At 50.3% G+C, this 22,617-nt stretch overlaps 9 protein-coding genes across 9 annotated transcripts; 4 read left to right on the forward strand and 5 right to left on the reverse strand.

Moving 5' to 3' along the window:
- Window positions 1–130: 130 nt before the first annotated feature.
- N7525_001587 (uncharacterized protein) lies at window positions 131–1,402 on the forward strand (the record flags this gene model as incomplete). The annotated part of the gene is made up of 1 exon (XM_061211965.1): window positions 131–1,402. One exon carries the CDS (start codon window positions 131–133, stop codon window positions 1,400–1,402), a length of 1,272 nt encoding a protein of 423 aa, XP_061071191.1.
- Window positions 1,403–1,672: 270 nt separating this feature from the next.
- N7525_001588 (transcription factor domain-containing protein) lies at window positions 1,673–4,920 on the reverse strand (the record flags this gene model as incomplete). The annotated part of the gene is made up of 8 exons (XM_061211966.1): window positions 1,673–2,594; window positions 2,649–2,804; window positions 2,862–3,086; window positions 3,135–3,267; window positions 3,327–3,535; window positions 3,584–4,576; window positions 4,684–4,766; window positions 4,834–4,920. The coding sequence occupies 8 exons, from the start codon at window positions 4,918–4,920 to the stop codon at window positions 1,673–1,675; spliced, it is 2,808 nt and encodes a 935-aa protein (XP_061071192.1).
- A 405-nt stretch (window positions 4,921–5,325) lies between these two features.
- N7525_001589 (lactoylglutathione lyase GLO1) lies at window positions 5,326–6,597 on the reverse strand (the record flags this gene model as incomplete). The annotated part of the gene is made up of 4 exons (XM_002557761.2): window positions 5,326–5,501; window positions 5,557–6,303; window positions 6,362–6,416; window positions 6,460–6,597. The coding sequence occupies 4 exons, from the start codon at window positions 6,595–6,597 to the stop codon at window positions 5,326–5,328; spliced, it is 1,116 nt and encodes a 371-aa protein (XP_002557807.2).
- Window positions 6,598–7,305: 708 nt separating this feature from the next.
- Window positions 7,306–7,551, forward strand: N7525_001590 (uncharacterized protein; the record flags this gene model as incomplete). The annotated part of the gene is made up of 1 exon (XM_061211967.1): window positions 7,306–7,551. One exon carries the CDS (start codon window positions 7,306–7,308, stop codon window positions 7,549–7,551), a length of 246 nt encoding a protein of 81 aa, XP_061071193.1.
- A 95-nt stretch (window positions 7,552–7,646) lies between these two features.
- Window positions 7,647–8,805, forward strand: N7525_001591 (uncharacterized protein; the record flags this gene model as incomplete). The annotated part of the gene is made up of 2 exons (XM_002557760.2): window positions 7,647–8,125; window positions 8,181–8,805. The coding sequence occupies 2 exons, from the start codon at window positions 7,647–7,649 to the stop codon at window positions 8,803–8,805; spliced, it is 1,104 nt and encodes a 367-aa protein (XP_002557806.2).
- Window positions 8,806–9,183: 378 nt separating this feature from the next.
- Window positions 9,184–10,893, reverse strand: N7525_001592 (PH domain protein; the record flags this gene model as incomplete). The annotated part of the gene is made up of 3 exons (XM_002557759.2): window positions 9,184–10,521; window positions 10,578–10,703; window positions 10,768–10,893. 3 exons carry the CDS (start codon window positions 10,891–10,893, stop codon window positions 9,184–9,186), a joined length of 1,590 nt encoding a protein of 529 aa, XP_002557805.1.
- Window positions 10,894–12,334: 1,441 nt separating this feature from the next.
- On the reverse strand, window positions 12,335–14,391 carry N7525_001593 (arrestin family protein; the record flags this gene model as incomplete). Its single annotated transcript, XM_061211968.1, has 5 exons — window positions 12,335–13,210; window positions 13,268–13,693; window positions 13,754–14,072; window positions 14,131–14,274; window positions 14,330–14,391. 5 exons carry the CDS (start codon window positions 14,389–14,391, stop codon window positions 12,335–12,337), a joined length of 1,827 nt encoding a protein of 608 aa, XP_061071194.1.
- Window positions 14,392–18,941: 4,550 nt separating this feature from the next.
- N7525_001594 (SNARE domain- containing protein) lies at window positions 18,942–19,444 on the reverse strand (the record flags this gene model as incomplete). Its single annotated transcript, XM_002557756.1, has 3 exons — window positions 18,942–19,100; window positions 19,223–19,331; window positions 19,419–19,444. 3 exons carry the CDS (start codon window positions 19,442–19,444, stop codon window positions 18,942–18,944), a joined length of 294 nt encoding a protein of 97 aa, XP_002557802.1.
- Window positions 19,445–21,249: 1,805 nt separating this feature from the next.
- N7525_001595 (fungal specific transcription factor domain-containing protein) lies at window positions 21,250–22,543 on the forward strand (the record flags this gene model as incomplete). Its single annotated transcript, XM_002557755.2, has 2 exons — window positions 21,250–21,999; window positions 22,052–22,543. 2 exons carry the CDS (start codon window positions 21,250–21,252, stop codon window positions 22,541–22,543), a joined length of 1,242 nt encoding a protein of 413 aa, XP_002557801.2.
- Between the last annotated feature and the right edge of the window lie 74 nt (window positions 22,544–22,617).

Here is a 22,617-nt window from a genome sequence, read left to right on the forward strand (position 1 = left end):
TATACATACTAACTTCATCCCCAGAATTACGCGACCGAGCGTGTTAAGCCGGTCTCACCAGGGGCTGTCTGCAGAAGGCCCAAATGTCATCCTCTACCTTCCGCCTGGACCTTTGTTACAGGAAAGTGGAATGAGCGCATCTCCAAAACATGAAAACATTGAAGTTGATCACCAAAGGACTGGTGATACCAACACCTTGGCCTCTGCAGCAGGTTCACCCCAGCATGTCTTAGCATCCACTGCATCTGCATTGGTAGTCACAGTCAACTACCGCCTCGGGGAGATACCAACACATATATCCCCATCATCAGATAAAGGCTCTATCTGTCAAGAGCCAATTGAAGCCCCAGACCAAACCCTAGGATCAAACAACTCCCAACTCACCTCTTACAAATACCCAACCCCCGTCCACGATACACTGGCGGGATTCGACTGGATCCAAACCCACCTCCGACCATCCCAATTAGCCATCATTGGCACGCACGTCGGAGGCTCCCTATCTCTCATGCTATCTCTAACAGAAGCACAATCCATCCGCGCCGTCGCCGCCATAGACCCCATTTGCGACTGGCCCGGTTTGGACGAGTACTGCGCGCGCGAGAGCACAATCACCCCCAAAACACGAGCAGACGATAATACCATAATCCCAGCAAAAGCATCCAAGAACAAGCGCCAACCCAGGAAAAAGAACGCACCACCAGACCTACTCCCCCTCCTGCAGGCACGCTCAAGATTCTTCTCAACCCCAGAACGCTGCTTCGACTCCTTCGCCTCGCCGATCCTCTTCCTCCGCTCCGCGGGCCGGGATGTACCGCGCACATTCCCGCAGTATCTTACGGGGCCGGAGTATCCCGTTCCCGTGCTGAAGGAGACGCGGGGTACGACAGCGGAGCAATACGCGGTATCGGACGGGTTGATCTGGGATCGAGATGTGTATCCCGAGACAGATACGGATGTCGACGGCGTCGATGGTATTGGTGCTACTGGGACTCGACGTCGGAAGGCACTTTCGCGCTGGCCGCCGTATGGTTTGGATTATGGGCTTAGTGGGAAGACGTGGTCTGGGCCTGGAGATGGGGTTGGGCGGTTGCAGATGGTTTTACCTTGGGTGAGGTTGTTTACGAGTGATGGCGGTGCTGGTTTGGCGTCTGGTTCTTTGTCTTCGTCTGCGATTGAGATGAAGAAGACTAGAGAGTGGGGTAAGGGGTCTACGGTCCTTGCTAGACAGGCTGATGAGATGGTTTCTGTTATGCGGCGGGCTTGTTTTTGGGGGCGGGAGAAGGGGTTTGGGGAGCGGAGGGTTACTTTATCTCAGGTTCGGGGTAATGGTGATAATGTGGGAGAGGAAGTGGGCGACTGGTTCAAGAATGTGTTCGAAGGAACATTGGAAGATATAGATTAGAATTGGTTGCAATGAATGTAATATTGAATTTACATGTCGAATCACCTATGCAAAGAATTCATAAAGGCGCCAAGTATGAAATGTGGAAATCATGGCACATCTCGTTAACGCCTTCCACTACCTGAAGTGATATATATCATTTGATTATGGAATGTTCACTCTATCTCCTCTATGTGGTGAGTTCGATGGACTCGATGGACTCAGTACTCTCGCAATGCTGTAATAACAAGAAAACCAGAAAGCAGTGCGACTAGTCACCTAATGATAATTTCATGGTGGCATTGAGGTCCTCGTATAATTATCCGGCGCCCACCATGCATCGATATCCGCGATGTCTGAGAGCATGCTGGGGTCCTCTGGGAAGGGAGGAGAAGGGATCTGGCCCATGTCATTTAGAGCGTTGCCATTTTGGGTCTCGGACATAAGTCGCATGTCTGAGTTGGGTATCCAGTCTAGATCGCCTAGTTGGGAATCAGGACGCGGGACAGGGAAGGGAGCCTGCTGTTGATAAGAGCTCTGCTGATGATATTGGTGCTGAGGAGGCATGGTGTGCTGAGAGAGCCGGGAGTAATGGTTCGTTGTCGCAGGTGCTGTTGACTGCATATTGGGAGGGGCTCCGGAAACAGATAAACGAGATTTCTTGCGCCAGCCATCTATTCCATGAGCGTTGGAGGCATGGGTATTTTGCGTAGATGGTTTCTGCGAGCCCAGAGCCGCCAAGTTAGCACTGCTGTTTTGGCGTTTCGTGGCCGAGCCGGATCGGCGCATGTTTGCTTGCCAACGGCGCTGCAAGGTGACGAGGTAGTCGCGGGTGCGCTTGGCGTTGTCGAATGATTGGCCCAGTTCATCGAGAGCCCGGAAGCACAGATTGAGATATGCTACCATTTCCGTACTACGGGGGTATGTCGGGCTGTCGCCCTGTTTGCCTGGGCTCATTGGGGAACTTGACACTGTCACGAACAGAAGCATGAGCGCTGCGCTAAAAATTATAGCTACGACTTGGTTGTTCATGCGGCGGAAGGTGTAGTGTTTCTCGAAAAGTTGGAGTAGCCGTGCGATGGCGGTGGCTGACTCCACACACATGCGTCGAGCGTGGTGATACCCCGGGCCTTGACGAGGGCTGCGGGGCTGGATATAGCTTTTGGAGAGCCATGGGCGGTGGAAGAAAATGATGATCTGGTGGTATTGCATGCTACAAGAGATTGTCAGTATAATTCCAGTATCTATTGTATTGGAACAAACTTACTGGAGCATCATCAAATGAGGCAATATCGGCGATGTATCGTCGTTCAGATCAATCTGAAGGATAGAGGGAAGATTTGCTTTCCAAGCGAACAAATCCTCCGTCACTTGATAGCAGATTCTTTGTAAGTCGTGCCGAGAGATGTCGGAACATCCATACCTAGTACCATTGTTAGCATTGCATTGAACTGAATATCATCATGCAAGATTCACATACAGAATATGACCAACTGGGGTTATCATCTCCCATAGAACAACAAATTGTCTGCATATGAGCTCCATGGGGTTCCTCAGACCGTTCTGGGATAGCGCGTGTGCAGCTTGATGACCGTATGGATGCCAGTTTTCTTCCTTTTCAGGAGAAAGAGCAGAGCCAGGTTTTGGAACACCTATGTCTCCAGCATTCATGCGGAACGGACGACCCAAGTAAAATCCCCAGAAACTAGTTACTGTTAGAGAAATCGACAGTATAAGGAGTGCGAAAACTCACTGGTCCGCGACATAGCTTCCCCAAAAGGTTGCGCGGCGTACATCGGCCTCGAGCTGGGTGATTTCACCCTTGTTGACGTACGCCGTCATATCTAAGTGTAAACCAAGATCGAAAGCAAGCCGCATAGACATTCCTGCAGAGCAATTAGGCAATGAGCGCTGATCATTCCCCACCTCCAAGATGTATACTTACCACTATACAGCCAACCTCGAGCATCGCGATTTGATGCGCCTTCGTGGCAGCTCATAATGACAAGGGCCTGGACAGTAGCAACACAAGGAGAATCGAGCTCAATTTCCAAAAGGGCCTTAGCACGATCCGCGAAGAATTCAGCCAGAGACTTCGGGAAAGTGATGAATGTAGGGTGATAGCGTGCCTCAAAGGCACTCCCGATCGCGCACCTGCAGCCGGTCAGCATATCCCTTGAGCACCGCAAAATAGGAACTCACATTGCATTAGTTAGAACTTCCGAGTAGAACGGAGTATCGTCGAGCTCATTGCGCCATTTAGTTCGTGCCGTCATGTACATCTCTTTGTCGACAATGTATGTACTGGGGTTCTGCCAGGTGAAATATAGCTCCACAAGATGGTCCTCCAAGGCTTGATCAACAGGTTGACCAACCCGAAGGTGATTCAGAATATCCTGACCATCATGGCGCACGGTCCGCGCGTCTGGTCGTTGCCGCTGCTGTGTCGCAGAGACGTCCACCAGATTGAGGTTGGACGTGGCACCGTAGAATCGCAGATGGCCATCACCCGCAATTTTCAAAGTGCCAATTCGGTGCGACAATTGTTCAATAACGTCATTTTCAGCTTCGTCCTCTTCGCCGCTGTCCGAATCATTGTCTCCCTCATGGGGTAACTGGCCTAGCAAACTCCCCGGCTGTTGGGCCATGTCCATGCCAAGCTGATAGCTATCCGGGTTCATTTCCGTGTTCACGGGGATTCTAGGCATCGTAGGGGCTCTAGGCCCTCCGTTAAGATTAGCGTATATCGTGTCCAGACTTTCAGCTGTTGGCAAAGTGAAACCCCAATGGACAAAGTTCTGGTTGTCTGAAGCGCCCGGTACCATTCCAAAGGGATTCCAGCCCTCAGGAGACGGGACCTTTCCACTAGACGCAGTGTCCTGCGCTGGGGAAGCACCACAAGCAACCGGATTGGTGCTTGGGGATTGTCCCTTGGGATTTACAGTTGGCGGATCTTGGGATGGGGATTTGCTTGAGACTCCAGAGGCGGTTGCCTCAACCGGTGGTCGCTTTTCATCGGCCACTGCTGAGACTTGAGGGAATCCGCGCGGGATCTGGAGGGTGTCTAACACTCTGTTCATGCCGGCCTCATCCTCTGGGTTCATTGGCGGTGGCTCAAGCCCCTGCTCCTTGATGAAATGACAAAGCTGGTCAATTCGGGCTGAAAACAGTTCTGTTGATGCTCGAAGAGACACTCTGGTTCACGTTAGCCTTTAACCTGGGGAAGATTAAGTAATGACTCTGCCTATGAGGGCTGCTCCGACACTTGGCCACTTTCGAACTCTGCAAAAGGTCGTACTTACTTGCGCTTGTCATCTCCATGTTGGTACTTGCATTCTTTCCCCTTGCGCTGACAATTCTGGCAGTGCGGCGTGGCTCCATCACACTTATAGCAGACACATTAGATTATTTGAAGCCATTTAGGCGTTTTCCCCAAAGCTGAGAGCACATACCCTGATTTTGCTCTCCCGACATGGCACACAGGCGGTGGTGACATGTTTACGGGGTACCTTTTTCGGTTTCTCTGGGCCAGACGACATGGTTTATGAGGTTGAGACCACTTTCTGGACGATTCTTTCCAAAAGCTGAGGTCTGGGGTTTTCAAGTGGTGAGTGGCGATGAATCCCCGCAAATACGACGAAATGGGCGAGATCACATCAATTCATCCCGCGTCAAGGGCCGAAATTCTCGAAATTTTCATTGTCAAGCCATTAGCTAGGTCCAAAGGTGAAAAGGAGAGATTTTCTGAATCACGAAGGAGTCCCCAAGATCAAAGAGTTCTGCGGGGGGAGGATCCACCTCCGTTGGCCTATGAAATGGTGGGGGATAAGCTGGTCAAGTGATATTCTGCATTTTTCGGAGTATCTACGGAGGATGGAGGACGGAGGACATGTATTGGCTTGGCTTGTATAAGGATTTAGGGATTTCTATGTACTACCAAATAACTACCAATCTCCAGTCCGCTTGATTCCCTGGTTCTGCACCACCTCAATCCAATATCCATCGGGATCCAGAATAAATGCGATGTTGTGCATGCGCCCGTCAGTCAGGCGCTTCTTGAAGTTCACCTTCAGAGACTCGAAGCGGTCGCACGCAGCCTCAAGGTCGTCAACAGAGATACCTAATTCAAATTTATTAACCTGGGTAAAACAATTAGAAGTCGTTTGATCACTTACAGATATGACCGAAACCCTGGGGCTCAGTGTTGCCGTTGTGGTAAACGGGGCCCTCCTGCTTCTCCGTGCCATAGTTCCAGGTCAACTCTAGCAGACCCTCCCACTCTGCCACGCCATTCTTGGCGCCCTCCTTAATTTCTGGGTTGGACGCAGGGTATCCCAGGAAATACAGGTTGAACTTGTTCTCTGGGTTCTCAATGGTGCGGACCAGAGTCATGCCCATGGATTCCTGGTAGAACTTCAAGCTCGCCTCGGCATCCTTCACCCGCAGCATAGTGTGGTTGAGTCGGTAGCTACCCGGGTCAGTGGTGGTGCTGAGGTCCTCATCGGCGCGACGAATGATCTCAACCCAGTATCCATCGGGATCCTTGGCGAAGGCGATGTGTCGCATACGACCTTCAGTCAATTTTTTCTGGAAGGGGTATCCGGCATCTTCGATGCGCTTGCAGGCAGCCTCAATGTTGTCGACCGAGATGGCGATATGGCCGAAGCCACGGTGCGGCTCTGTGTTTCCGTTGACCACGCTGTAGTTGGGGTCATTCTCAGTGCCGTAGTTGTGAGTCAATTCCAGAACGGCGTTGCGATCAGTCCAGTGGCGGGCACCCTGGAGAGAGGCGGGGCCGTCATAGGCCAGGAAGTAGTTGCAGAACTTCCATTCCGGCATGTCAATTGTGTTGACCAAGTTAAGGCCAAGGAACTTGTAGAATTCCACCGATCGCTTCGGGTCTTTGACCCGCATCATCGTATCTACAATGTACCCATTGTGTTAGTGGTTGTGTCCGAGATTGAAGTATGGACCACGAACGGTTGAGCTTATAGGTGGAGGTATCGGAAGCCATGGTTGCTAGGGATCCTGGTAACTTTGTCAATAATAGAATTAGATTGATTATGAATCGAGCATACTGATTGGTACAAAGAATCTTTGTCTGAGGACCCCGGAGGAAAGACGAGCGAACATGGGGAACGATGGAGGGGCAAAAACCCTTTTCTGATGTTTTTGTCAGCCGTGAGGAGAGGTGGGGCACATGACGTTTTTACCATATAAAGGCTCTTATAACATATAGAAGGAGTATATTAACGTTAGCGGTATATTATACAGAACTGAGACCAATTAAATTGCTATCAGGTGGTCTATATCATTCTTAGTACTCCTAGACCGCGGCTAGTATGTGTGGTTGATCTGAGACAGAGCTGCATGAGCCCAAGTATACAAATATATAATAAACATCGGATGATATAGGTAAGGATAAGTAGTATAGACCAGGACAATATAGATTGAAATATAGGAATGTAGGCATTGCCTGATTTCGATAGGAACAATACTATTACACATAGGGTATATACTATTAGGCACACATATATATGCAACTGAATATACCTACCTATAGGTAAGTTCCAACGTCATGCGGGAACTCCACATCGACGGGATGTTTTATCTCCAATTCCTCTCTTTCACCTCCTCCACCTCCAAACTCTCAACTTCGACTCGATTCTCCCGATTTGCCCTTTTTTTTCACCAGGTTCGTGGAAGTCCTCTTGCATGATCCTCCAAACTCTCACCCCCGCTCCCGGTTGATCCCTTTCCTACCATTGGCTTCCATCCTCGCCCCGGCTTCGTGTCGCATGCCGTTTCTCCCCTTTAATTATCGACTTTCCTATACTGCCGCGCTTAGCTGTCGGTTTTTTACATATTCTTCCCCTCTTCCTCTCCCAATCAAGTCTTTGCTCGTGTGCACGTTTCGTTCATATATGCCCGATCAGGGTGCTCCCATTGCGGAGCAGCCTCAGACATCTCATGACATGCTGCTCGGACCGGACTTCATAAAGCGCAGTTTTCCTGGCTACTTTCTGTGTACCACCGGACGCGATTGGAATCATCGTGACTTTTTATCTGGACCAGAGAGCCCGGATGCGCTGCGCATTGAGTCGACGGTTCCGAGACGCTGCGTGTTCCCCTCATTCCCCATCATCTACCTGGCCACGCCCATGGTATGAGAACACTACCTGCTTCCCTCGTGCCCTCCGTTTACTTATTCTACCATTTTGTGGGAAATAAACAAACATCGCGCTATAATCTCTCCGCGCCGAGTATGGGTGTGAAGATGGCTGAATGCGAACCTCCAGCTCCAGGCTTCTCTGATTCAATATCCGATTGCTCCTCGACCACTCTCTCTATACCTATCTCCCAAGCTCCCTTCGAACCGAACTTCCTACCTTACTGGGCCCGATACGAGACAAAGTGTGCTCAGAACCTATTGGACTACTCCGACGAGCCGATCGAATACGATCACGACGACGAGGACTATCGCGACAACTGCTTCTTTTTCCCGGAAGATTGCTCGTGGACGCCACCAAAAGGTTGTATTGAGAAGGCAAATTGCGCATCAACCAAGGAGGAACCCGAGACGCAGGTGGAGGAAAACACGCCCTCGGTAGACCAGGACACCGACACCGACACCGAAACCAACACCATGATTCCCGGACTCCCCGATATCAAAATGCTAGACGCGGAGGCGCTAAGCGACCTCTTGGAAGATAACCTATCCCCGCCAGAGATCACAACGATCATGTATGCCAGCTGCGCTTTCCATCGCAAGAAACACCTAATGACCGGATCCCTCTAGTGTCTTCGCAACAAACGGCGCCGTCTTCGCCCACGGCTCCTCCCTCCCCTCACGCCAACTACGCAACCTCAGCGCAACCTACGGCGCCGCCTACACATGCTACGCCAAGACAGCCTCAAGCGGTAACCTGACGGGCGTCAACCCAGCCAGCCATCCTTCCTCCTACGTGACCGCCAAGTCGATGTCGCTAGGCGACGTAGGCTCGATCGTCTTCGAACTTGACGACTCCGTCGCCGTGGTAACCCGCGTCGCGGATAAAGTCCTCGTGGCCGCCGTCGGCCCATCCAGGCTAGACGCACCGGAGCCGAACGGCGCGACCAATGCCGACTCTGCCGCAGCGGATACCGGCGTACCTGATGCCGGTAATGGGACTTCGACGCCCGAGGGCTCGCAGGGTGATATTTCGCGCAAACTGGCTGCTGTGCCTATCTCCCCGAAACCGCCTCACAACGGACACCGAGACCCGCAGTCTGAGATCGACCGCAGTGCTGACCTTGCGCGTCTGTCTGGCTTGAACCTCTCCGCCTCGCCGTCTGTCTTGCTTGCGCTGGAGTCTAAATGCGCTGCGCTAGCACGATTCCTCGGGGAGAAGCTGGATGATCTGGAAAGTCCTGAGGATTTCTGATATTTGGAAATGAAAATACTCCCGCAGCGATGTATGCTGGGATTACTTAGTTAGCCCATATGCTCGAGTGTATATCCAGCATAGGCTATGTCATGAGTCGACGACACAACTGTGCCTGCTTTGTGTAATTGATAGTCAAAGGATCTTCGATCCAGTTAGCGTTGATATCTGATTCTTGCTTTAATGTGAAAAGAAATTCATTAAGAGGTATATATCCAGTTGACCAAGGCATGCTTCGCCCCGGGCTGGATGAACGCTATACAACCTAATCAACGGATGAGAGGCACATGCGTTATTGCTGTGTGTGGGTAATGCAAGTTCAAAAAAACCAAAAGAGCTTGAAAAATATATGCCTAAACGAGGACGAGGGAAAATGTCTCACGACTTCTCCACAGCGGAGCCACCGGGCGAGGTGTGGAAGTGGCTAGCCGTGCTGCCCGTGCGGCTAATTCCCGCAGTCGGGCTAGCATCAGCAGGGGAGGCAGAAACAGGGGTAGCAGAAACAGGGGCAGCAGCAGCAGCCTGAGAAGACTGTGTCTTCTCCATCTCATTCTCGGCGTAGGTGGGTGGTTGAGTCTGGCCGGACACGCTGCGGGAGGGGCTCGCAGAGCCAGCCGGGGAGATAGCGGCGGGCGACGTCGCGGTGGGAGAAGCGAGCGTCGGCGCCGCAGCAGGAGCAGCAGCAGCAGCAGCCACCGTCGGAGCGCGGGTAGCCTCCTTGATAACGGACCACCACTTCTCAGCATCATTGGGGGTGTGGGCCTTGAAGCTGAGCTCGGTGTTTGTGTGGAAGGCGTTACCAATTTTGCCGCTGGAAACGTCCTTGCCCTTCACGTTGAACTTCACGCCGTCAATGGCGCCGACGACGCAGTCTGGCAGGTACAGCGAGAGCTCTGGGGCGGGGTCGCGGCGGAAGTCGTCGTTGTCCTTGAACTCGTGCAGGTAGCGCGCCGGCGTGACGACGTAGTATCCCGTGTTGTAGCCCTTGATCACGGCGCGCGAGCGACGCTCGAGAGAGCCCTCGATCAGCGGCTGGGTGGAGCGGTGGTCCATGTTCGGGAAGGTGATGCTGGAGAAGGAGCGCGGGGGCGAGTCTGGGTTGACCAGCGTTGCGTCGTTGCGCATGCAGAAGTTGATCCATTCGAAGTCGGGTGGGATGCGCTGCGCGGTGCTGAGGATGTCGGCGTACATGGCTCGCTGGCGCTCCAGCTGTCCGCCCATGTGCTGGTGGAATTGCTCCATAGTGCCTTGCACGGTCTGCAGGACGTGTGCTTCGAACTGCTGGAAGGAGTTCTGCACGGCGAGGATATCCTGGCGGTGGTTGTTTTCCTCGTTCACTTGGTTGTTTAGACGGTGGTTGATGCCGCGCTTGAGGAGGTAGGGGTCGTGGTGCTGCTCGATCTTGCCGGAGGCGGCGGCGTCGAAGCAAGCGGAGTTCTGGCCTAGGAGCTCGATGTGCTTCTGGGTCAGGTTGCGCGCCTTCTCGACGGCCTTGGCGCCCTTGCTCGCACCGGTGCTCAGCTCCTTGGACTTGTTTTTGATCTCTTTGTGGAGACGCTCGAGGGTGGGGAGCACGCCGTTCTTGATGTTCTTTTCGCCATCCAGGTACATGGTAACCATGCCCTGGGTGTTGTTGCGGAGGTTCTCAAACATACCAGCCACGCCGCCGGCGCTGGAACTGAAGTGGTGGCCCTCCTTGAGTGGTTCGTTCACGGCCTATTCCAATTATTCGTTAGTCCCGGTTGCCCCGACCCATAGGAATAACCACTGACCTTCAAGATCTTCTCATAATCCTTGGACTGGGACTTCTGCACTTTCGCAGTAGCAGAGAAATAATCCTCGAGGTATCCGCACATATGCTTCCAGGCTCGGAGACGCTCGAGCAGGAGACTGGTAGTCTGGAAACAAGCACACCGTAAGTCCAAGCTACTCGTTTTCTTCGCGGGTATCACGGGTACAGACCTCACTGCTATCAGTATCGGGGATAGCTTCATCGTCACTCATGGAAGTACGACGAGTAAAGCCACTGCTAACGGTACCAGACCGCTGAGGCAGCTTCACATCCGCGGGGCTCGTTGGAGTGGACATGGTAGCGGAGAAACGGCGGGGTAAGGTAGATCGGCGAGTCCGGGATCTGATTCAAGGTGTCGACAATTGACAATCCAAGTCGAAGCTATCTTCTCCTTGCCAAATCTGGGGCAGAAGAGTGGTAGTGTGGCTCAATAAATAAATGGGGGGGATGTGAGCATCCGTGGCTGATGGGAGGCCAAGGCCGATGGTGGGGGAGCGCTAGTCAATAGCTGGACTAGTGAGCTGAGATCCATAATTGAGCCCTGGAGGACGAGCAGACTTACACAGAGTTAATAGACCAACAGTTTCCACGATGTGGGATATTGTAAGATTATATTTAAATAAAACGATCAAAACCCGGGCAAGAGTGAGTTCTTAAGCGATCGACAAACGCCGATGAGGTCACTGTGCTCGCTCTCGTTCATCGAACCAAGCCACTTGTTACCCTGTTGGGCCTTACTCGTGAAATGTGGCTTAATATCCACCCAATATCCAGGTAATTTCCAACCTTATTCTGGCAAGTTGATTCTGAGTATAAATGGAATACCGAGGCTGTATACTATCCATGGATACAAGAGGCTGCTTGCTTACTATCAAAGACTGCGTAACTATAGGCTGCAACTCTAACTAGACCTTACCGCTAGAGCCTGGGAAGCACATAACATGTAAGCAATTGTAATCGGAAATGGTAAAAGCCATGTGGCAATGGCTCCTCAATGTTGCATCTATTGAAAGCGAACAATGCCATTGACGCCGGAAGAAGCAGAGTCCTCCGAGGGCACCTTGGCTGGGCAATAGCAAATAGCAATAGCCATTGACGCCGGCCCAGGGGCAATAGATGGATTACCTAATACGATCGACAGCTAATTTCCTAATCGGGCCATGATATCACCGACGAAAATATCAAATCAGTTAAGCATTGGAGAGTTTGGTCTAATCCCACAAAAATAATTAAATACATGCTTCAAAGGCTCGTATGCGTGACTCGTGCTGATGGGCATAATTCAATGTCATGCAGCTCGTTCATATCGGATCTCATTCGTGAGGTAAAAAAAGAGCATAAGGAAAACGAAAACACCCGTGGCCATCTATGAAAATATCCCTGCCCGTCTATGATCGAACGCCATAGAGAGAGAAAATGATTGAAGAAAAGGGAAAGAGAAACAAGAAGAGATGGGAAGCTGCTGCTGGTGGACGGTAGAATAATTCAGAAAAATGCTGCGTGGGAAATCTTGAGAGGCTGAGGCTCGAAAAGTGCAGTTAATGCTGGGGACCATGATCGTTCGTGGAAAAGGCATGAGTGAGGGGGGAAGTAGAATGGAGAGAAAAAGGGCAGAAGAAGGGTAAAGAGGTAAGGCGGTTCGCGGTCTCAGTGTCCAGCACTGGTACAGAAAGGAGAACTTTTGGTTGAAATTGAACGCGCGGGATCATGCGTGGATCCATGGATCATGGCCTCATCTCATACTCTTGCGCGAGCTTGCACAAGTCTAAGTCTGCGTTCCTCATCGTCAGCATTGGTGCCGCGAGAATTGAAATGGCTGGGGCGAGTCGGCACCTCTAGGGGAGTTCCAGTCCCGCTTGCACGGCCGCTGCGGATATGAGCCTGCTGGGGGGACTGCGGAACTGGTAGTGTAGGGAGGCTGCTAGCAATCACGGCGTTGTAATCAGGAAGGCCAGAGTCATGTGGACGGACCGCGCAGCGCACTGCAGTGGAATAACTAGGAACCCGGCTAAGAGTCTCAACCTCGTCATACTGGGGATGGAAGGGAGTTGCCATGCCCGAGGGAAGGGCTTCGGGCTCTACCTCGTCGGATGCCCGACGGGAAAGTTCTGGACTGCCATGGCTGTGTGAGTTTGATCCGGAGGCGGGTCCGAAGTAGTCATTAGGGACGCCCAATTGGCGATGGATGGTGTATCCTTCTGTTGGGGATTGAGATCCATGCAACCCCTCGCCAGGAGTGGCTGTACCAGGAGTAACTGGATTGTGGAGTGGACTCGCGTTCAAATTTGTGAGACGATGATGCAGCGCCGAAGCCGAGATATCGGTGTTAGTCAGGGCGTTCATGGAGGCGAGGTTCTCTGACGATATGTTGCGACTGAGCGGAGTGAACGGCGTACCGGGACCACTGCCGGGACCTGGTGTGCGGTAGCCGCTGGGATCCAGCTCGCTATACAGCTGATCGAACGTGTGCTCGCCATAAAGGGGAGGTGCCTGGTGCGCGAAATCATCGACGGCGATCCGGGTAGATTGAGGCGTCTGCGCAAGAAGGTTGTTGTTGTCGTCAATGGCAAGATGCGGCGAGATGAAGATCGAAACTGGAAGAGTAGCCCGGAGCTGCATTGAAATATTAGCTTTAAAGTAAGAATGGTCGGTGGTCCTACTGTTACTCACCTCGCTGACGTGGCCGTCGGGGTTGTGCAGCTGAATACGGAACTTCAACTTGTGGCGCACTTTGATTCCCTTGGTGTCCGTATCCTGCAGACAGCGGGTCAACGTCTGCGGCATGTCTAGGACACGCGTGCATTGGTATCCCTCCGCAGATTCATCGATGATCTCAATGTTGTCCTCGTCCAACTCATGCTCGTCAGTCAAGATCGTCCTCGTGTTCTTGTATGTGTTTCGAATAGAATCGGGATCCTCTGGGTTGAGGGTAAGGTCGTGGCTTTCGATCAACTGTGACGTAATTTGACCGATCCTAAGACCCTTGAGAAGAGGAATCAATTTGAAATCGACGTGGATGGCTGTGCCAAATACAATGGCTTTCGTCGGAGTACTGATGGAGTATTCAATCTTGTTGGGCCAGATGTTGTCCACAGACTGGAATGTTTGTCAGTAAAAATCCATCAGGTTCCGATAACGCCGATAAGCACCACTTACCATTGCATGTGATAGTTCCAGGGCGCTGGGATCCAGAGTTCTTATAATCCTGAGCGGTTTGCGTGCAACAATGTCCTTGACGTACTTGCGCCCGATCTCAGCCTTGAAGCGGTACATCACCCATGTCTCGGCAAGACCTTCCACACTCTCGGGCATGGAGCCCTCAAGTACCACATCAAAAGGGTACTCATAGTTGCCCGCAGGGAGGACTTCAGTTTTTCCTTTGCCCGGGTCCCGGAATCTCCAAGTTTTCTCATAGAACACACGTTCACGCCACGACTTTCGGCCACCGGCGGCTGCACTTGAGGGAAGGTGCCAGCTGTGCGAGAGACTTGTTAGTGGCGGTCATTCAGAATTGAGGGAAATGCGACACATACCAGACTCGCGACATGCCCGTAAGCTGGAGTCGGAGGTGTTTGATAGTGAGCGGCTCGGACAAACAGAGGATGAGAGTGCCCCGCAGATGGGCACTGGCGGCTTCATGTTCACCGCCGCGGAAGACGATATATTCATCATTCAACCTGGATGAAGTTAAATATGCAGTTCACATATGAGCTGCAGGTCTCCCCCACTCACCTTATGTCGAAGTACTTGGCGCTGCTGGCGCTCCCGCCGCCGCTGAAGAAGCTGAGAGCCATTTGGGAATTTGCCCGCGGCAATGGGAGATGTCAACAAGGAATAGAAATATGAAGAGGGAAGAAAGAAGAAGACTGGAGATCTCAAGTCTGGTAAAGGTGTATGACACCGGTATTTTTTCCGTTTTTTCTCTATCGCTGATCTACCGGAACATGGCCAGATACGCAAGGCTGGTCCGACTCTCGGGTCCCCAGTGGAGCTGTGCCGTTTCCGGCAATTTTCTTTTCTTTTTTTCTTTTCTTTTCTTTTCTTTTTCTTTTTCTTCTTTTTTCCTTATTATTATTATTATTATTATTATTATTTTTGGTTTGCAGTGGCGAGATGTGAAATGACTAATCTCAAAATGGAGAAACCTTGGAACCTTAGAAGGTTGCTGTGAAGTAAGGATTGACATATAAAGAGATATCCATTAAAACAGGAGAAACAGTGGGATTTTAAAGGATTTGAGAGATTTGTGAAGAACCTTAGAACCATCTTAACCGGTTACTCACATCCAATTGAGTCGACTTTTACGTCAGCGCTATCATATGAATGTCAGATCTCTACTATACATACATATGTACCTAGGTATTAAAGCACGTATGCATGGTTACTGTTTGATCACTATCTAGTCTCTTTACTAAATGCGATACTATATCCGGAATTAAAGAATAATATAACATAGGTATGGAGTACATGAAAGAAATCACTCAGCTTGACCTGGTAGGGTCCATTTTGTCCATCACGCCATGTGATATGTAGTACATACCTCGGGATCGCCCTGTATGATTTCAGATCCCTGAAGATGCACCAACGTCAACGTACATATCCTCTGCCTCTGAAGTCACACAACATGCAGTGATCTTTTATATGTTGTACGTACTTCAGAGCTTGATCGTCAGCTTGAACTCCACTTTGATGATAAACAGGAGATCTACAAAGTATATTCCGTACCCATGCTGCATCCAACCACTCGCGGCACATGTAGTGCTGGACATCTCCCAAGCTCTGGATCGCGCCACTCAAACAAAAAGGAAGCCTTGGGCTTGGACCCTCGGCCCTTTTTGATGTTTCATTCAACTGCCGCCCATTCACTCCCAGAGTGCGACTCCGACACTCCGAGATAGCGCAGAGACACCCACAAATGCAGTTTCAAAATGGGACCATATCTTCCTGCATGTGCCGTGCCTGAAAATCCCAAATGCACATTGATGCATGGCATCTCCATTGGCCTTGACTCTGGCAAGCTTGGCCTATCTTAATCTCACCGGGAACATTCGGAAATATCCGTGATCTAACCGCCTACAGTAACCCAACACTTACATCACTAGAAGTCCCTGATGAGCATTGCGGTAAGAGCGGGAACCAGCTCTGATAACCAGACCCCACCGAGCTGTCAATGCCCGTGGCGTTGTGATAGGTTCAAAGCGGAGGTAACCTTGGAAGGCTAAGACCAAACATAAGATAAGGTCCAGGCCAACGAGACACAAGCTGCTGATTATGGTGCCTTATGTGTGGCCCACCTCTGTGTAAGTGTTGCGGGTAATATGTATACATCGTATGAATGTTAACACTCGGCTTGCCTTGCTCCCCGATGATTGTGCAAGCCGAGCACGGGCTGAGTCGGGAAGTCTTCCAAACATAGGCGGCATTTCCGCTTCACCGGATCGGAATCCCGATTGTGTGCCGATTTAAGCTCCCCCGAGTGTATGCGATGGTAGTTGCCGTGTTTTTTTTTATATGTTGTACTAGGCTTCCCGGTGTGATAATTTAGGCTAAAACTTGATTTTTCTTTTTCTTTTTCTTTTTATTTTTCCTTGACAGCGCCACCTCCTGGGTAAGAATATTCATTTCCATGGTGTGCGACCTGCAGTAATCTAATATTTTGATCCAACCTTGGACTACCATTTTGCTTTACAGGTCTAGAATCATCAGTTCAAAGGCACGCCTTTAGTCCTTTTGAGGTCTAGAAATCACTAAACAGTCCAGGGTCCAAGTTATCTACAAATTTTCAAGGATTTTCTTACGGCCCCACCCCGAGCAGATCACCGACGGTGAACTTTTGCAGATGCTCCATAGAAAATTGGTGAAATTGGTGAAATTCATCAAATTCTCGGTGAGTTCCAGAACGTCAACTCGGATTGCATCATGCCGAAGAAAAGTTAATATTGTGGATCTCTTTGTTTACGTATGCAGATAACCACCTGGGCAATACAATGGATGTAGATACCTACATATGTACCTAGGTACCTAGGTAGGTAGTGACATGTAATTATTGAAAGGCATGTCGTCATTGTGAGTGACTCACTCGGTATTTCAATTTACGTTTCGACTATCAGATTAGGTAAATATAATGCAGCCATATTCCCTTTCCGTCAAAGAGCAAAGCGAATCTCAAAACATCAGTAAACGCCTCAATCAGCCCTGAAGCACAGCTTATCACTTTGGTTAATATTTTCGAGATTGCCAGATAAGAAGCACGTCGTCCTGCCTTTGCCTACCAATAATAATTGCTAGATCGTGCAAGATATGACCCAGGAAAAATCTTGAAAGAAACAGCGCATCAAAAAAGACAATTAAAATCTGATGATTCCGATTCGATAAGCAGGGGGCTAGCAAAGACAACTATTGCCTCCATCCAAGCGCAGCAGTGCTAGGAATCCTTTCTTCGGTAGTTCTCATGCCGAACATACCTAGGTAGGTTACGCTATCTTCCGGTGATCGCCAGGGGCGAGGGTGCAATGTCTACTCCGTAGAGCGGGAACTAAAAAAGATCGCGTGGATCGACCGTCGACCGCCAAGATCAACGGCAAAGAATTTTCGCACTTGCAAGGGCCTTGGGCCAATTGTACGCCGGAATCAGTCCACATGCTTGGGCGGGGTGTTATTTCGGGGCTTTTTGGTTCGGGTTTTCCCGTAGTCTAGATCTGGCGTACAGCACTGACTTCATACAACATACATTCAATAATAAGGTTGCTCTTATATTCTAAACATCGATCATTTCTAAAACTGAATTATCTGCAGTTCCAAGTCAAATTTAGAGACGTCAATATACGGACGAGACGCCCGGAAATTTCAAATAATCGGCCATGTCGCAGCGACTGACGAGCACTGTTGAAGCTAAGGAAACACTTGGCTACACCCGGCTGCTTAGCTTACAATGAGAGATGGTTTTCCGTTCCACTTAGCAGGCTGTGGAAGTAAACAGTCCAGGCGCAGGCGGCCTCGAATCCAGAATCACAATGCCACCTCGGCAGCAAGGATATATGCGCAGGCCGGACCCGTGGAAGTGTAGCTTGATATAGACCGTCAGAGTCTGGCCTTATTTTCCACTATGGAAAAAGCTCCTCTGATCTTAAGGAACGAGTGCACGGCTAAAGAGCTAGCTTCTGTTGGTGCCAACAATGTTCCAAATCCAGTTATATTGTCTTACCAGTGGCAGCGGCAAAGAATGGCACTTCCGTCATCCCTGCTACAACTACAGCTAAATCGGGCAATTTGTTGCTGCCATGTGTAATTTTATTTGCTAAACATGAACAAAAAGTACGGCATTCCAAGACCTGTTCGCCGAAACCGGCATTGTGATATCGACAAATGGAAATATGGCACACGACACAATAGAACTAAAGCATTTAGCATTATAGATAAACTTCCCGGTCGACCGAGTCCTACAACTAATTTGTGGAGTCATGACGAGAATATCGGAGTGGGAAAAGTCTGAATTGGACTTCCATCGTATCTATACCACCTGGTTTCCGTTTTTGGTTAGCGCTTTCGGCCACGACCTTGGTGAGCTTAACCTAACGATCGGCGATTAAGGTTTGTCGGGGTAGACTTCGATTCAAGGCGTTGAGCTAAATATATCTTGCTAGGGTGGTGGACTTGGTGATGATGTCAGTAGAGCTTTGGAGGGACCAACGGGTGCCATTGAATGGCATTTACCACTTGTTACATATATCCACCCGATCCATTTGCACTCAATTACGCAACGAGTATATACTGAAGCATGGCTGAAAAGATCCAATGAGCCTGGGCCAAGTATGTATTATGTCCACGAGGATTCATAGTATTAATAACATGGAAAACGGGGAAGAAGCAAAAATGTCCAGTCGCACGGTCTGGAGCCGGCTACTCCAAGGAAGATGTCAGAACCGCTTGGGCGGATTTGCAGATCATGAAGACGTTAATCAAGGGAACCTAGAGGTCGAAGGATGTGATGTCCGAAATAAGTCAAAGGAGGTGGTGGGAATCGAGTCGCCTCGCCGATGCTCTTGGGCCACAAGGACCTATAACAGGCACAGCCCGAAAATAGAACAAGCAGATATTAGGGACGATGAGGAAATCTTGGAGCACAACATGCACTCCAAATCAACGTGCCGAGCCAGCTTAAGATCTAGCCAAGCACAGATGCGATCCATAAGACGAGGACAACCCAGCACCATAGAATAGCATGACTGGATTGGGACGTGAATGTTCGATACGAGTCTCGGTCCAGCAAGGGTATCGAATATTAAGGCGGATGTGGTGAAACAATGGCGAGGAAGCAGCAGGTTGCAAGGACGTAAGAAGTCCCTCAGAAGATCCACCCAAGAATGATATAGAGAGTGATACCAGCGACGATACACATGCCTGCAATCTTCATCACGGCCACAGAATCGCCTTGTTTCGCCATCCGTGTGAGTCGAGTGGCGCTGCCTTTGAGGTTCGTTGAGAAGGAGGAGAATACATCGCTCTAGGAAGGCATGGTTGTCAGTCGCAAGTTAACCCACCGAGGCCCCAATTGAATGTATATTCAGGACACACGCGAATGTCCTGAGTGATTATCGGACCAGAGAAAGATCGATCAAGACATACCGTATGGTCCAGAGTTTCCTGATCCCTCGCATTGTCATGGATATCGATCGTCACGGACCGGAGGGCTGAGACCTTTGAGGAGAGCGAATTGAGGAGCGCATTGTTCTGCCTGTTCCGTAGTATCAGCACTCAAATCCAAACGTAACTCCTTTCGTAGGGGCATCCGATGGGACAAGGTGGAGAAAGGGGGACGTACTGCTCGCGTTCGTAGGCGTCACTCATTTTTGATACTTTCAAGTTTCCCACGATCCTGTACAGAGTATTTATTTGGAGTAATGCAAATGCCGATGAGATGGGAAGATTATCACAGAAATAAGTGAGGAGGTGAGTGGCCAAAAGCTTTCGAGGTTGGAGAATCGGAGCCGACGTCAGCTCCGTGACAGATCACATGATCGTCGATCTTCGCTATACGGAAATTTACACATTTTCTACTTTGTAACATACGTGTGAACAGGGCAGAGCGAAGGTTTGCGGTCCTGAATTGTCCAGGCCACACATATAGCCTGGTGCTATGTATATCATGCCGTGTTCACAGTTGCACATAGTCTCCAGCACGCAAGTTTGGGTCCCATAATGGGCAGATCGCTCATAAAAAGCCTATGAATTGCTATATTGCAATCGGAAGGATATGCTGATATCTTCGATGGCCTTCTGAATGAACATAAATAGACGTTCAAGTTTGGTGCTTGTGTAGTCCATTTGCCTGGATAATTGTGATCGTATAACTGAGCCTGAAGATGCCCCAACCAAACCCTTAGTAGGTCTTGATTATGTTTGAGTGTTGTTCCTGTTGGGTCTTTTACAGTCAAACCCCATTGATGCCAGATAGAGTATAGAAGAGAACCCGGCGAAGCTATATTGGACTTTGTATCTTTTTGGACCCACAGCCGTTCCCCGCCTCGGATCGACGTTTTACCCACGTGGAACAGATCAGATCATCACCGTCTACAGTCACGTTATACGCACGATGGGATCAACTGAAGATGAAAGACCATCGAAACGAGCCCGCCAGGCTTGCGAGCCGTGTCGGTGAGTGCGAACCTTGGCTGTCCCAAGCTGAGAGCCAATATGAGTTGACATTCCTCCAGCCGGAAAAAGTCGCGTTGCCCAGGGGAGAAACCGGCTTGCTCGTACTGCGAGCGACTGGGCCAACAGTGCGTGTATGCAGGCACCGAGATTGGAGAGGAAGGCTTGGGGTATTCTCAGAAGATGATGGTGAGTATCATCGATGCCTAGACAAAGGCGGATTCTAATGTGACATAGGAACAACGCATTTCCGGCATCGAGGGGAAGTTAGAACAGTTGATGGAATATATTACGTGTGTTGTAACTTTCGAGGTATTATGCTTTATTTTGGCTGACTGAGGTCGCAGACGATCTGCTTCACACCACCTCCCCTCGCCAGTTGTCCCCGAGAGTAACCCTCAAATACCAGAACTTGCACCCCCGGCGAGCCCCTCTATGTGAGTTCAGCTTGAAGTTTGCTTACAGGAGGCCTTTATTGACGAATGAAATAGATTTGGATCATCCGGGGTCCCAGATGCTGAGCTCTATTTGACCTTCTGTAACGCACAGCCCTTTCTGTTATTCCCCCATAGATCCTCTTTGGCTTCCCTGGGGAAGCGGGACCCCGAGCTTCTACTCGCAATCGAAGCTCTTGGGGTCCGCTTCAAAGGACCAGGGGCCATTGACCAGGAGATACAACTGGACATCAAGAGAAAAACAGAAAAGGCCTGTCAGATGGCCATGATGCGTTTGGCATCTGGTACTGTGGAGCTATCTACGATCCAGACCCTTTGTCTTCTAAGTATTCTGGAGTTCACAGATACAGCAGCCCCGGCCCGTGTGTTTGTGTTCATTTCTTAACATTGTGCTTCATCTATCCAGCGGGTCACATCATTCGTGCAGGGTCTTATACCAGACTTGCCACATATTTGATGGGAAATCTCAGAATCAATGGCCTAGAGTCTCTGAGCAATTTGGAAACCGAGCGCGATGAGCGCAAACTCTGCCACGTAAGCCTCATCATGCTTAAGAACCTTCACGGGTCCCTGCATCCACCTAAAGACAGCCTGGACTTACTTGCAGAGCCTGGTGAAATCGTCTCTCCGTTGGGAGCCATGATTTTCAACAAAGAGATTGCCCGCGGTACCAGCGGTGACTCTAAGCCTGATATTGGCATCAATGGTAGCAGTGTTTACACAAGCGAGCTGTGGGCGATGGCATGTAATTATGCCGCCAGCCATGTTGGCGTTGACGCTCATCCTCCTTGGTCTCCAAATTCCGATTATGCAATGATCAATTTCCGTCACTGTGAGCACGAGAGTCTCATGCCACTGAGGTTCCGACTTCATGCAAGTCGCTTCCAAGACTATCCCCCCGCCGAACTTCAGGCTCATCGTGACTACTGGAGCCCATGGCTATTCTTCCAGTTGGTTTGGCATGCGGTGCCTTGTTTATTGAACCATCCCTTTCTGTTATCCATGCGACTTCGGAATTTCCGGAGGACAATGCCTCAGTCATTCCTCCGTAATTCTTTCGAGCAGTTAACCTTCCACTCGGGCTGGGTTGTCCATTTCCTCGAGCTTATTGAGATGAAGAACTTTGAGGTATCTGACCCGACCATAGGCCAATGCGTGGCCATTGTTGCTACGATATATCTTCAACATAGCTTTGTCGAGGATCAAGCTTTCAACAGAAAGGCGCAAACGGGATTTGAGAAATGTCTCAGATTCCTACGCAACATGAGCCATCGGTGGCCACACATCGATCGCCAGGTTAGTTTTCATCCGGTCGTTCCTCTGGCACTAGTTCTGATATCGGCCCTAGGTCCGACAACTGCAACAACTCCGGGACAGCGTTTCCCCTGGAGGCCTTATGACAGACAACATCGCTCCGGGGAGGTCGAATTCTCGCCAGAAGTGGTCTGTGAATTTGCAGCTATTATGGAAGATCTTAGTATATTCCCATGCAAGCAATCTAAGCGATCCTGCTAGCGACATCTTCGGTCCAGAACTTGCTAAAGACAGTGTTGGGTGCTCAGGGGACCCTTCGGCTGGCGATATCACCGAACGCGATTTCGCTTTGATTGGATCCGCTGGGATCTCAGGCCACAAGACAGTGGCCCCCGAGTGTGTCACCTACCCACCTGAGCAGACCGAGGATCCCGTACAGACGCCGAGTCAGATCTCACCGGGGATGGAATACCCAGGGCTTCCCGGAGATCCTAATATGGAATTTAGCGGTGGTGACACGTTGTTCCTGCAGCTTCAAGATTATGGGAGGGCCTTTGAGGATTGGCTCAGCATTAACCCAACGTGAGGTTGGGGTTTAGATGTTCGTAACCTATACTCATTCACTGGTTCTCACCCGGGGAACACGGACCGGGTCCGACT

The sequence above is a fragment of the Penicillium rubens genome (genome assembly GCF_028828025.1).
Source record: "Penicillium rubens strain IBT 27055 chromosome Unknown utg000001l_segment0_segment0, whole genome shotgun sequence".
In the NCBI taxonomy this organism is placed as follows: domain Eukaryota; kingdom Fungi; phylum Ascomycota; class Eurotiomycetes; order Eurotiales; family Aspergillaceae; genus Penicillium; species Penicillium rubens.